The sequence below is a fragment of the Diachasma alloeum genome, unplaced genomic scaffold (assembly GCF_001412515.2).
Source record: "Diachasma alloeum isolate Michigan unplaced genomic scaffold, Dall2.0 Dall_scaffold_00177, whole genome shotgun sequence".
NCBI classification, from domain to species: Eukaryota; Metazoa; Arthropoda; class Insecta; order Hymenoptera; family Braconidae; genus Diachasma; species Diachasma alloeum.
The window spans coordinates 642,231-656,539 of NW_021680343.1; the positions used below are offsets into that span (position 1 = coordinate 642,231).

Consider the following 14,309-nt stretch of genomic DNA (forward strand, 5'->3'; position numbering starts at 1 on the left):
GGGGGGGGGGGGGGGAGGATGTTGTGAGTTGTGTGAGCCACGATGTTTATGCTTCGGTTTTCAAGTTTAAATTGAGGTGAATGAACAGGACTTATTGAGCGCACGTCATCAGAAGCTCAGGGAGTTGTTTCCTGTTGTCATTTAGTTCCTCCTCCGAGGAATTGGTAGAGAGGATGTGTCTTACGACTGTTATTAAATGAAGAGTAAAAATAATAAAGTTTCTTATTCACTTATTCACCGGTTCGGTTATCTAAAAATACCCTATTTTCAAGAGAAGTTGTGGAGTGAGTGAATGAGATGAATGTCACTTGACAATCACTGTGAGGAACCAATGATGAGATTCATGAAGACCCTCCCCCTCGACTCAAGTCGAATGAATTCACTCAATGCTCCTTTCAAGACTCGACACTTCAAAAACAAGATGAAACAAAGTTTGCCCCCGAACACCTCTTGAACCGCAGAATCCAATCAACTTGAGGAGCACCTCGCAGCCTCGTAAAAACACGCCACCACAGCAGTATCCCACAAATAGACCACCCCAACGAAGTTGAAATTAGCGGAAGATTCGCCAGCGGAGGGTTTGGTTCAGGTGAATCTAGGGGTGTTCCAATATTTTAACGTCATGTGCAAACTCGTTTGCAGGAGAAAAACATTTGTACATGCGATTATTCGACCCTTACACTCTTGTAAATTACAGATTACGCGGATTGTTCCGTAATTTTGACGTGGATACGTCTATGGTTTTAATATGGGGGGGCATTTTGGGAAACGATCCTTATGTGCAGCGCCATCTACAGGAATTCTAGAAAATTCTAGACATTTCGAGGTAATTCGAGAAGTTTCTTGAAATTTCGAGGAAATTCAGGGAGTTTCTAGGAAATTCGAGGGAACGCAAGGAGTGTCTAGGAAATTCGAGAAAGAAGGAAAGACCATGTATGGATACGTACATACGATTCTTACATAGGATTTTTCGACCCTTACACTCTTGTAAATTACGGATTACGCGGATTGTTCCGTAATTTTGACGTGGATACGTCTATGGTTTTAATATGAGGGGGCATTTTGGGAAACGATCCTTATGTGCAGCGCCATCTATAGGAAATCTAGAAAATTCTAGACATTTCGAGGTAATTCGAGAAGTTTCTTGAAATTTCGAGGAAATTCAGGGAGTTTCTAGAAAATTCGAGGCGACGCAAGGAGTGTCTAGGAAATTCGAGAAAGAAGGAAAGACCATGTATGGATACGTACATACGATTCTTACATAGGATTTTTCGACCCTTACACTCTTGTAAATTACGGATTACGTGGATTGTTCCGTAATTTTGACGTGGATACGTCTATGGTTTTAATATGAGGGGGCATTTTGGGAAACGATCCTTATGTGCAGCGCCATCTATAGGAAATCTAGAAAATTCTAGACATTTCGAGGTAATTCGAGAAGTTTCTTGAAATTTCGAGGAAATTCAGGGAGTTTCTAGGAAATTCGAGAGAATTCAAGGAGTTTCTAGAAAATTCGAGGGAACGCAAGAAGTGTCTAGGAAATTCGAGAAAGAAGGAAAGACCATGTACGTAGAAAGACCAAGTACAATTACAGCTGTATCAAAAATACAGCCGTTTGCAATTTTTTACTGAATATTGCTCTCAGTGTAGGCGATCGATTCCTAAAAATCAGTGACATGTTTCTGGAAACCAATGATATCTCTCTGATGACAAAAGAGTATGTTTCGTCATTAGACCGAAAAAAACTTTTCTGGCGAATATGAGTTTGCAGCCGAAGCCGAAGGTGAGGGTCGCAATCACATGAGTTAGAAAAGTTTTTTTTGGCCATATGACGAACAGTATTTTTTGTTATGACGGCCGTAGGCAGAGATTCACGGACGCGGAGCGGAGCGGAACGTCCGTGAAGTGCTGCCTCACCGCCGGAATGACAAAAATAACTATTTCTGACGAATATGATTCGCCTTCGGCCCTCGCCTTCGGCTCGTGCTCCAAACCTCATATTCGCCATAAAATTTTTTTTCGGCCTAATGACGAAATATACTATTTTGTCCTAATAACGGCTGTAAGCTGTTAACAGAAACGCTACGCGTTCGTGAATCGCTGCCTTACGGCCGGAATGACGAAAATTTTTTTTCTCCGCCATCTCAACCACCAATCCCCGCGATTCCACCAAACCCCGCCGGGACTCACCACTGCACACGATCCACAATGTTATCGAACGCACGTGGTTCACTGCGGAGGCCCACGCTACAACTGACGTATTTCGAATCAGCTGATCGTTCTGTGCCGGGGGCACGGTAGAAGGAGTCAGAGGACGACGCGGAAATGGGTTTTGCTTCGGGTGGGGAGGTGAGTGTGGACAGGGGCCCGGGGTTGGAAACGTGGGAATAACNGAGAGAGAGAGAGAGGGAGGACTGGGCCAAAAGGGGGCAAGTGAGTATATGCCGGTGAAGGCCGAGCTGGGACGAAGATAGAGACGTAGACCGAAAGAGAGTTGATAGGTAGTGTTTTGAGGGGGGAGGGGAGGGGGAGGAATGACGCGACGCGCGGTCTGCCGTCGTTGGAGAGATCAGCTGATTGCTGTTGCTCAAAGCTCCCCCCCTCCCCCCTTCGCGCGCTCTCCCGCCCCCTCTGCACCACTCTCCTGGCTCTCTTGGGTGACTCCGAGCTACCCCTCTTCTAGTCGTGCACCGCTCGTGCCGCCCGCGCTGGGTACCGGGGACCCACTTCTCTCCGTTTGCTCAGAGTTTTTTTTTCCACACCGGTGGGTAAGAGGAGTGAATGAGCCTCGCACCTACGAGAGACACTCAATGAACGTCGGCCGGCATCGACAGACGGCTCTCAAAATATCGGGTGTGGGTGGGGAATCGGTGGGGAGACAAGGGTGTTGTCGGTGATGGCTTTGATGAAGGGGGGAGGGGAGAGGTTGAGAGTGGGGGGATGGGTTTTTTGGGGTTGAAGGGGGTGCAGGGAGGGGCCACAGAGCTGGTTGAAGAAAGTGACCCACTGAGGTAGCGGAATTTGCGCGGTTCCAGCGGCGAAGACGGGCCACAAATCAGTAGTGAAGTGGTGAGACGGTACAAGTTAGTTTTGACTATTGACCAATTTTCAATGAATATCTCGGAATCTAAGGGAGATAGTGAAATTTTTGGTAGAACCTTTTTTGTAGAGCCGATTGAGAGCTACAACAAATGTCGTTACGAAAATTTCGGTATCTCCCTTAGATTCGGAAATATTCGTCAAAAACTCAAGTGGGAGATGAGTCGACTTGAACCGTTTTACCACTTCGCTACTGGAATGTATTTAAGGGGTGACGGTGCCTCTTACAGGTGCTGCATTTTCATCGTCATGTCCATGGTTATTCATTTTTGGAAACGAAAACTTGAGGCACTGGACATTGTGGTAATGGAGGGAGCGAAGTTTTTTTGTTTCCAAAAAATTGATAACTAGTATTATGTGGGGGGAAGGGGAGGGGGTGAAATTGAAGTGTCATTCTCGAGCCGTGATACTAGTAATTCTTGAACACGAAAATTTTCGAGGAATTATTTGGGTGTGCATTCCAACATTTACGGAGTGTTAATTTTTTTTTGCATTTTTCCCCTGAATTTTCCATTTTTTTCGCTATTTTGACTTTTTACGCGAAACACCTTAAAATTCAATTTATAAAGGGGCCCTCTGAATATACTGGAAACGAGGTTTCTGTAATTCAGGAGGAGAGAGGCTGCGAAGGCTGGAACTAATGGAATATTATTTATTTCGTTTATTGTTTATGAGTTATTCCGTCTTAGCAAGGGGGGAGTAGAGAAATACGAAGGCATTTATAAATACAAAAGAGAATGCAAAGGTAGATAAAATATTAGTCTAGTATGAACATCATTTGGCGAGTAAATTAGATATTTCAGGTGTAGCTCGACTATAAAAAATTGCGTTTTATTCCGGCCTTGATGGCTCGTGAGAGGAAGAAAGAGGAGGAAAAAGAGAGAGACAGGGAAGAAATTTGTGGGTGTTTTCCTTACATACAATAAAACGGCAGACGTACAGAAATAAAATGTTACCCACTTTTATAGTCTAACAAATATCTAGGATTTGTTCCCTGATTTTCATCGCATCACAGACATAAAAATACAGCGCTTTGGTACTCTCTTCAGTGCTACACTACAAAAATCCAGATTATCATTTGTCCATCCATTAACAAAATATGAACTGAGATATTGAGATCTGGGGGTACAGGACATGGGACATCTCAGGAAGACATGCTCTATTGTTTCTAGATCCTGTGGATTACATAAAGGGCATGTGGCGTTTGGGTCAATATTGTGGAATTTTCCGTTTACTAATGGAATATTGACCAGGAGAAGTTTCAATTTAGGGGTTTTTAGGGGTGCAAGGGTTAAATAATAATTTGTGCCAACAAGTTTGCGCATGATTTGAAATGATTTGGCTGTAATTTCGGGAGGGGGGCGTCCTTGATATTCTTATCAGCTAGTAGCTCCGCCGAAATTTCAAGGAATGTCGTCATTGAAAATTCAAAATTTTATGGAATAAACGACTGGAGCAATAAGGCGATTCCATTATTCCATGAAAATATAAATATTTTATTATTATTTATATTATATACATATTAAATAATACTACTTCTTATTTTACTTCAATATTTATATTAAATAATATAAATAATTATAAAAATATCAATATTAAGGTAAATATATTCTTAAATTTCAAATTGATTGATTGATTGATTGATTAATTCTACATAATTTAGCACTGAATCTTCATGTTTCGTTTAAATCGGAGAGCTCTGCTCTTCCTGCTGCTCAAAAATTTCAAATTTCATTCAATTTTCCATCAAATCCAGCATCTCACGGATGAAATCTTAAATTTTATGATTTTTCTACTAAATCGAATTCAATGTCACTTCCAGGAAAATTGCTGGTTAACTGTTCATGAAGGAGGTGAAGTATCCCCGATGAGGGGGATTTTTATACCTCAGAAATCTCCAACCCTACTCTTGAATGAGTCTGGGGGGTTGGAGACTTCTAACGGATAAAATCCCCCTCGTCGGGGAACCTTTGAGGCTTGGGTACCAGGAAAGTTTTATGACTCACTTTCGTAGGAACCACGAGGTTCTAAAGTACCAGGGGTTGGATCTTGCCATCAGAGATTGGAAAAGGGTTCTCTCATCGGGGTCTCGGGGGACTCGGATACAGGGGATAGGAGAAATGTTTTACGGTTGAGAAAAGCCTTCGTCAATATGCCTCGCAAATTCGACGATGTTGCCGGATTTCATCGCAATGCGAATACATATTACGGTTTTGAAGTTTCATATGTCTCGTACGTGAAAAAGAAAGGGAAGACGTGAGACTTTTGCTCCAGTTGCTGACTCCCCCTTCGAAATCAATTTTTCTTTTCTTCCATTCGATTATTTATCGCAAATTGTGTCTAAATTAAAAGTAAAACCTTGCACATTATTTTTTATAATTAAGAAAATGATTGAAAAATCATCTCTCCGAAAATTTCCGATAATTCCGATCAAGTAAACGAAATGATAAAATTGTGGAATTTTTCACGTATTGCGCTTCTTTAAGACTACACTTTGAAATTCATTTCAAAAATTTTTTCTTCAAAAAAATGCAGGAAATATCCCTTATCAAAGTTGAGAGATGAGGACTGCAAAGGGTAAAAAAATAGAGAGCGAAATTGTTATACATTAAAATTGATGTTGAAAATTGAAAGATGAAATACATGAAAAAAGATCGGCGAAAAATAATCCCTGCGAAAATTTTCGATAATCCCGATCAAATAAACGAAATGACAAAATTATGAAAATTCTCACGTATGGCGCTTCAGGTTCGAACGTTTAATTCCAAAAATTTTTTCATAAAAATAATTCATGAAATATCCCTCATGAAAGTTGAGAGATGATGATTGCAAAGAAGGGTTTAAAAAATAAGAGAGCGAAATTATTGAACATTAAATTTGAAGTTGAAAATTAAAAGACGAAATACATTAAAAAAGATCGTCACAAAATAATCGCTGCGAAAATTTTGGATAATCCCGATTAAACAAACGAAATGGTTGATTTCGAAAAAATTTTTTCATAAAAATAATGCAGAAAATATTTTTCATCAAAGTTGAGAGATGATGACCACAAAGAAAAGATTAACAAATAAGAGAGCGAAATTGTACTCCGCCGTTTGGGAGGTTGAGTTTCTTAGCTCTATCTCTGTCTCTCTCTCTCTCTCCCTCCCTCCCTCTTGGTGGGCCTCGACATGCGACGTTGCCGTGTTGCTGTCGGTGGGGGACATGCAGAATCACTCGACAACTTCACATAACCCAGCAACATCGCCCGGGACACACTCTCATTTTGCAGGTGCCGGTATGCGCGCGACTGGGCGCGGTGTTGCCGTATCGACCGCCAGAGAGACAGTCCATCGAGCCCCGGCGCCTTGTGCTGCAGCCAGTAACCCGCAAGCGATGCTTCAAAATTATTTTCTACATATTTTGCGGTTTTTTATGATTTTTTTATTCCAGCCCTTGCAACGGATTTCTGGGGAGAGAATGTTCTCGACAATTTTTTTTTAAAGGAAAACTGAGATTTTTGCTTGGTTCAGCAATGCATGAGCTTCGCATGACGCTTCACATGACATGAAACACTTGCGAATTTTTTTTTATGAAGATGTAGTAGTAAAGCAGAATTGTAGAACGTTAGGAGTTGATTTTTCAATTTTTAGAGTTCATTCATCGAGGATACGATAAAGGGGAAGATTTTTTTTGCTGGGGATATTTATGACGAAAAACGCTCGCGAGATGTGAAATCGATGAAGTTGCGGAACAATTAAAGTGAACACGTCCATTAATTTCGCATTTATCTGAGAAAGTAGGAATTTTAGGAGAAAATGTTGAGGGAACTTTTTGCAGCTGGAGAAATCTCTAGCAAAAAATGTCGCAATATTTTCTCTCAAAGTCACACATTATCGAGAAAACTTCATGGTAAACGTGATATAAAATATGTAGATGAAGTGGTAAAACTTCGACATTAACATATTTTTCAACATTTCAAGAATTTTCTTTTAAAAAAATATAGGATTTCCCTCTGGGCTCATCAGCGAGGTAATTCCGTATTTACCACTTGAAAAATTGACTCGTTTCAGCAGATTTCACCGGAATTTTCTTCATTCCAACAATAAAAACAAATTCACGGTAACAAAATGCGTGATAAAATGTGTAATAAAGTGCGAATTTTCATCAAATTATAGTTTTCACTGCCATTTCAAGGAGTTTCTCATTTTTCATTAAAGAATTCGTTGAATAATTCAATTTTCATGGAATCATAGCAATTTGATGAAAAAATTAATGGAAACTGTAAATTCGGTCCAATCAGGCCATGAAAATTCTATTAAATCATGAAATTTTCGTCTCCCGAATGGTAAAAAATGTGGACTCTCACAGAAATTTCACTGCAACCTGAAATTTCATTATTTTTTCCTCCTGAATTGTGCAAGCATCTCGAAAATTACTCGACTCAAAAAACGTCACTTTTTTTAAAGGAATTTAATCCTCTCAATGCAACTCCATATTTTCCAAGACTTCTTTAGTGAAATTTCGGCGACTTCTCTTGTTTCATTAATCCTCTACTCAATCGTGCAATTAGTTCAGAAAAATAATGGATTTAGAGCGAAATATCCCGAAGAGAAATAATGTAGAAAGTCATTGAATTTCCAGTAAAATCTGAAATCTCTAAAAAATTACAATTTTTTGCTTTTTCCCGATTCTCTAATTTTTGTTGTTTTAACAGCGTACCTGAAGATGACCAATAAATCAGGCCACACTGACAGAAAAAACGAGTTATTGTTAACAAATGGATTTAGTTAGACGCTAGGGCTTATTCGGTCTCCCAAATGTTTATTCGTTAATAGTTAACAAATGCAAATTTGAGGAGCCGTGCTTCACTCGACTTTCACCTTTCAAGCGAACTATTCAAGAACTATTTGTTTGGTCATATTCAAATCAAAAGGGGCCGTTTTACCCCACTCTCCCCTAATCTTATATTGGATATCTGAAGTTAATATCAAAGTTTCCGAAGGAAAAGTTTCAAGAATGTATTCAATTTTTTTATATATAATCCACCCAGTGTGACTTTTTTTAAGCAAATCTATTCGACATATTGTGTCATTAGATTTTTTATAAATGACGATACCTACATTAAAGATATTACGATAATACTATACTATATTATATAAACTCTGTATAACATGCGAAATATAACAGAGTACTATATGCAACATAAAATATAATGTGCATAATAAAAAAAATGGAATAATAAATTGATAATAATAATAATAATATCTTTAATGTATACTATCATCATTTATGAAAAATTTATGAAAGAACGTTACACTGGATTTTTTATGAAAGGATCTGAAATCCCTGCATGCAATTTCCCTTTGTTGCCTCCGAATTAAAAGCGTAAATTAATTCGGAACTGAAGCATTGTAAATGCAATTTTTTCCGATTCTGAAGTGCCCCTGAAGCTGGCCAATAACTCATAAACCCGGCGCCTGGCGTCTCTATCAGGCCTCACACTGTCCGATAACACTTGTTGAGAGGGGACTAGAGGAGGCAGAGAAGCGACTTTCCCACCCAAACCATCACATCTCTCTTTCTCCTGCAACTATGCCCACCTCTCCCTTTCCTCCGTTCTCAAACGTGCATGTATGCGCCATAGCATCCAGTCCGCGGACCCGCGGTACCTTCAATCGGCTGACCCTGACCTTGCGCCACTTCCGTGTCCTCCCAGCGCTGCGCTTCAGCTCCTCCGAATCCCAATTATCCCGAAAAAGCCCCCGAGAATCGAATAAAAATCAATGTGAATCAATAATCAAAGACTGAACAACAAGATCTTGCATAATTTGAGAATAAAATCCTCGAGTTTCGTGAACTTTGCGCATTGCATGTGCCACTCATCGACCGGAAGTAATCGCCTGTGCCACACGTGTTCGTTACGTCTACGTAAATACTTGAGGTTCGCACGCACTGGGGCGTAAACCTCACGGTATTTTTATTGTCCCCTATTTTTGGGTATTTTCAGCCATCCAAGAGGAGGGGGTTAAGGAGATTTTATTCCTCAGCGTTGTGAGTGCTTGAGTGAGGAGGCGATGTGGAGCGCATTGACGGGAGCTGTTAGAAAGCCAGAGAAATTCATAACATTTGCATTGAGATTTTTTGCTGGACCTTTTCAACGTACTCCAGCAAAATGGATTATTGGGCTGTTGCGGTGGATTTGAGGAGAGCGATGGATGAATGTTGTTTGTTACGGTTGATTATGGACAGAATGTTTCAGTGGTCAAGCATAGGAAATGCAGAATTTTTTTTATTTGGGAGTCGATCGAAGAAATGAGATGAATCAATTTTTTTCAGATTTCTCTTCTGATGAGTATCTTGGAGGGAAGGGAATAGCCAATTTGTGTAGGTGATTTCTACAGCTCTCCGGCTGCTGTACAAAAAATCTGCTTGAGAGTTTTATTATTCCCCATAGATTTGAAGATATTTAAGGAAGACTCTTTGAGAAATAGAGTTGACTGATCTCGGTTTACACCGGAGCAAAGAGTTGAGGGAAAAATGTTGAGATATTTTTTGCAGCTAATGAAATTTTCAACATTAAGGGCTCTTCGGTGGTGATGGGATAATAGAAAATAGTATAAACAATTTCAAGATGAAAAATTAAGAAATTGTTTTCGTCCCTAATCTTCAAATCGAGACGAATGGCGGCGATTTACGTCATTCGTTTCTCAAAAATGTCAGAACTTTCTCGTAAAAAACTCAATCCTATCAATGCAATTCAATAGTTCAGAAGACTTGTCTTGTTTTATTACTCTTCTCCTCAATCGTCTAATTATCTCAGAAAAAAATAGATTCAGTGACAACTATCAGTTGACATTTATCTGCAAAACCACTCACTATTGAGATAATTCTCAATTTACCTGGAGTAGTTCCATCAACGCCTCGTTTCTGAATTAAAAAAAATTGTCTTCTATTTTCTGCTGAATTGTGGAATTATCTCGAAAATAACTTGACCCAAAGAAAAACGTCAAACCTTGTTCGTAAAAAATTTAATCCTATCGATATAATTCAATATTTTAGAAGACATGTTTTATTTTATTACTCTTCTCCTGAATCGCCTAATTATCTCACAAAGAATAGGTTCAGTGAAAAATATCAGTTGACATTTATCTGCAAAACCACTCACTATTGAGATAATTCAATTTATCCAGAATATTTTCATCAAAGTCTCGTCTCTGAATAAAAGAAACTTTTTCCATTTCCTGCTGAGTTGTGGGATTATCTCGAAAATACCTTGACCCAGAGAAAAACGTGAGACCGTTTTTGTAATAAAATCAGTCCTATCGATACAATTTATTATTTCCAAAAACGTTTGAGTGGTTCTAGTGCTAAACGTCAAGTGACCCTTTTCGTACGAAATTCAGATCTCTACCAAAAAGGTATCCTGAAATTATCCCCAGCCTTTCCTCCAAGATAATTCAATACTCCCAAAACCTCTTTGTATCTGTTACTCTCCACCACTCGACTCCAGAACTCCTCATTCCGTTATCGGATATCACACTGATAGGAAAAAAGTTCTTCACTTTCTTGTAATCCTAATGGACTTGATCCCAAAAATCAGTTTTCCCTCCCAATGCAACAACCCAATTGCCCCAATTGTTTTATTTATTGCTCTATTATATATCGCTGCATGTTCTCCCTTCTTCTGAATATACAAAGTGAAATACGTTCTAAGATGAAACCTGAATACTTCCGTTTTTACACTGAGTTTTTTTAGTAGCACGTTTTTACTTGCATCAAGAAATTTATGGATCGTAAATTTTGAAGAGCAAAATATCCCATTAATGGGAGAAAAAAAAATTCGTCAATAAATTTTGTGCTCGTCCTAAAGACGAGGACAATTCTTGTTATAACAAGAAAGTGATTTCTCAAACCAAGTCTAGGTGAATTGATTACTTTAATGATTATTGTTGGTACCCTCAAATAAAAAAGATTTTAATGCAAGAGCTAATTCAGTAAAGTTAACACATTGAAGTGTTGGTACAGTGGAATTATTATTTTATGGAAAATACAGTTCTTCCCTTTGCAATAAACATCGATTGAGGTCAATTGATAAATCTGGTTCTGAGTTGTAAATATTTCAAAAAATTCAAGTGTCCAATTTGTTCCACTCCAACACAAATCATCACGTGAACAATCCTCACAAAATTCCTTATTATTGTTTCGCTCACTGTTTTTCTCGACTCCGAAGGGATTTCGTCCTGATTTTTGTCAATAAAAAAACAAGAATAACTAATACTTTCGTTTGATCATCTTAAAACGGACATTTGTCATTTTTTAAAATGAATATTAATGACTCATTAAGTTGTTCATGAAGTGGAGTAATTTTTTTGGTGGAAAATACAGTTTTTCCCTTTGCGATTAGCCTCAAATTGATAAATCTCTTTGAGTTGTAAATATTAAAAAAACTCAAGTGTCCAATTTACCCCACTCCAACACAAATCATCACATGAACAATTTCTCACAAAATTCCTTATTATTGGTTCGCTCACTGTTTTTATTGACTCCGGAGGGATTTCGTCTTGATTTTTATCAATAAAAAAACAAGAATAACTAATACTTGCGTTTGATCATCTTAAAACGAACATTTGTCATTTTTTAAAATGAATATTAATGACTCATTAAATTGTTCATGAAGTGGAGTAATTTTTATAATGGAAAATACAATTTTTCCCTTTGCGATTAGCCTCAAATTGATAAATCTCTTTGAGTTGTAAATATTAAAAAAACTCCAAAGTGTCCAATTGTCCCCAAAGTGTCAAAGTTGTAAAGTGTCCAATTTATCCCACTCCAACACAAATCATCACGTGAACAATCCTCACAAAATTCCTTATTATTGTATCGCTCACTGTTTTTCTCGGCTCCGAAGGGATTTCGTCCTGATTTTTATCAATAAAAAAACAAGAATAACTAATACTTTCGTTTGATCATCTTAAAACAGACATTTGTCATTTTTTTTGTAAATATTAATGACTCATTAAATTGTTGATGAAGTGGAATAATTTTTAAAAATGGAAAGTGCAGTTCTTTCCCTTTGTGATAAGCCTCGAGTTGATAAACCTCTTTAAGTTGTGAATATGAAAAAAAATGCAAGTGTCCAATTTACCCCACTCCAACACAAATCATCACGTGAACAATCCTCACAAAATTCCTTATTATTGTTTCGCTCACTGTTTTTCTCTGCTCCGAAGGGATTTCGTCCTGATTTTTATCAATAAAAAAACAAGAATAACTAATACTTGCGTTTGATCATCTTAAAACAGACATTTGTCATTTTTTTTGTAAATATTAATGACTCATTAACCTGTTAATGAAGTGGAGTAATTCTTTAAATGAAAAATACAGTTTTCCTTTTGCGATTAGCCTCGACTTAGCTTAATTGATAAATCTGTTTGAGTTGTGAATATTAAAAAAAAATCAATTTATTCCACTCCACCATAAATCCTCACATGAACAATTCGTCCCAAAATTTCTCATTATCCCCTCGCTCACTGTTCGTATCGTCTCCGAAGGGCTTTCGTCCTGGAGTTTTCGTCAATAAAAATAATAATAACTAATACTTTCGTTTGATTACCTTAATCCATCCCCCATGCGCCGTAACAAGGACATAAAGTAGATAAAGATCTATTTCGTTGCCACTGATTTTCGGCGACTTCTTGAACGACGTGCTGCAACAAAAAAACCGAAACATCAATTTCAAGGATAACGCACAATTCCATGTTCCCCCGAATGGAAACTCAAATGGAGGAACTCGTGATAAACTAAACGATAATTACCCTCTCGTCTCGTGAAAATGATGGAGCTCCCTGAGGAAGCTCTCCCGCTCCCTCTCGTACGTAACAGGATCCTTATTGAGGATTTTAGCCATTTTTTATCTTCAACAATACAATAATCCCCTAAACGTCCACCAGTAACAATTGTGGACGCGCATTGGCGCCTTTGACGGGTGCACATCTACTTCGTTTAACCGTGAACCGAGCGTCCAAAAAACACATTTATACCTCAATGATTCCTCATAAATCCTTCCAAAAACCGCGTAAATCCGCTCAAAACCCCCCAACAATTGCCACAAATCACCTGTCACAATTCCACTCCCGTCCTCAGCAATTCTCTCAAAAACTCCGAATAAACAAAAAAAAGGCGATCTCCCTCACTGGCTCCCCGAAAAAAGAAATCCACTAAAAAAACCTCAACCCCCAAAAACCGCAGGGACCCGCCTCCCTCCACTCAAAAAAAAATGTCAAAAAGCCGAATTAAACAGTTCCAAAAAGACCTGAACCCCTGGCTCGTTCACAATGCCACAAAAGTGTTCGTCCACTGTCTCTCGGGTCAAGCTCCCAAGTGCACCCACGAGTGCTCTCCCCGCACCCCTCACGCCAAACCGAAAACTCCAAAACTCCCTGGCAAACGCCAATTCACCGTCTCTCCCCCGAAATAATCAATCCCTCAATAAAACATTAACAAAAACACACGGCGTTGCTTGACGTCCGAAAATCCTCGTATATCAAAATGGCGTCCCTCACTGGCTGGCATCAATTCACAGGCACGATGCACAGTAACCACAAGCCACCATATCACCCCAATACCACCAACCAATGTTCCACGATTTTCAATAACCGTTAATACTATTGTTTTATTAAATGTTAGAGTGCATTATCCCCCCGCGTGTGCACTACCCTTCCGCGCACTTTCGGTTTAACGTTTGAGGGGCCGATACGAGTGAGGAACGAAATGCCGTCTGCTAAAGGGGGGCCAGGAGAGGTTGTTGAGCGCTGGGAGAGGGGGGGCTGAGTGTTTTAATATGTACCACCACCGACAATCTCGGCTGGAGGTTCAGTTCTCGGTTACTGTTCGAGGCGTCGTACTGGGCCTTCTCCACCGTGTCAAGAACGATATGTACACGGATTTCAACTAACACTCAATCATAAACACAAATACTTGGGAATTTCTGGGTAACGGAGGGGGGGGGGTATTGTACAGTAAACGCCGTTTCCGCCCGTGGAAGAGCGCGCGCGCGATACACTCGTGTCCCCCACCGCAGAAATGTCTGGATGCACTGGTGACACGCGATTTTTCCCCGATTGTTGCCGGTTTTCGGGGGTTAATTCACTTGATCGAGGGGGTGGGGCGGATTTTTCGGGGGGGATTGGGGGGTTTTAGGGGGGAGATGTGGGGGGTAGATGCCCGGG

General features: G+C 39.3%; 1 protein-coding gene across 5 annotated transcripts in view; it reads right to left on the reverse strand.

Annotated features, from left to right (window-relative positions):
• The window catches only part of LOC107037498 (AT-rich interactive domain-containing protein 2), a 28,325-nt gene extending 14,253 nt beyond the window's left edge, over positions 1-14,072 (reverse strand). For all 5 annotated transcript variants that reach the window (XM_015256104.1, XM_015256087.1, XM_015256096.1 and 2 more), the window contains exons 1-2: positions 12,897-14,072; positions 12,695-12,788 (exon numbers count right to left, since the gene is read on the reverse strand). In XM_015256104.1, coding sequence (XP_015111590.1) covers positions 12,695-12,788; positions 12,897-12,988 — 186 coding nt within the window. In that variant the 5' untranslated portion in view covers positions 12,989-14,072. The remainder of the gene's footprint in view (positions 1-12,694; positions 12,789-12,896) is intronic.
• Positions 14,073-14,309: the final 237 nt, after the last annotated feature.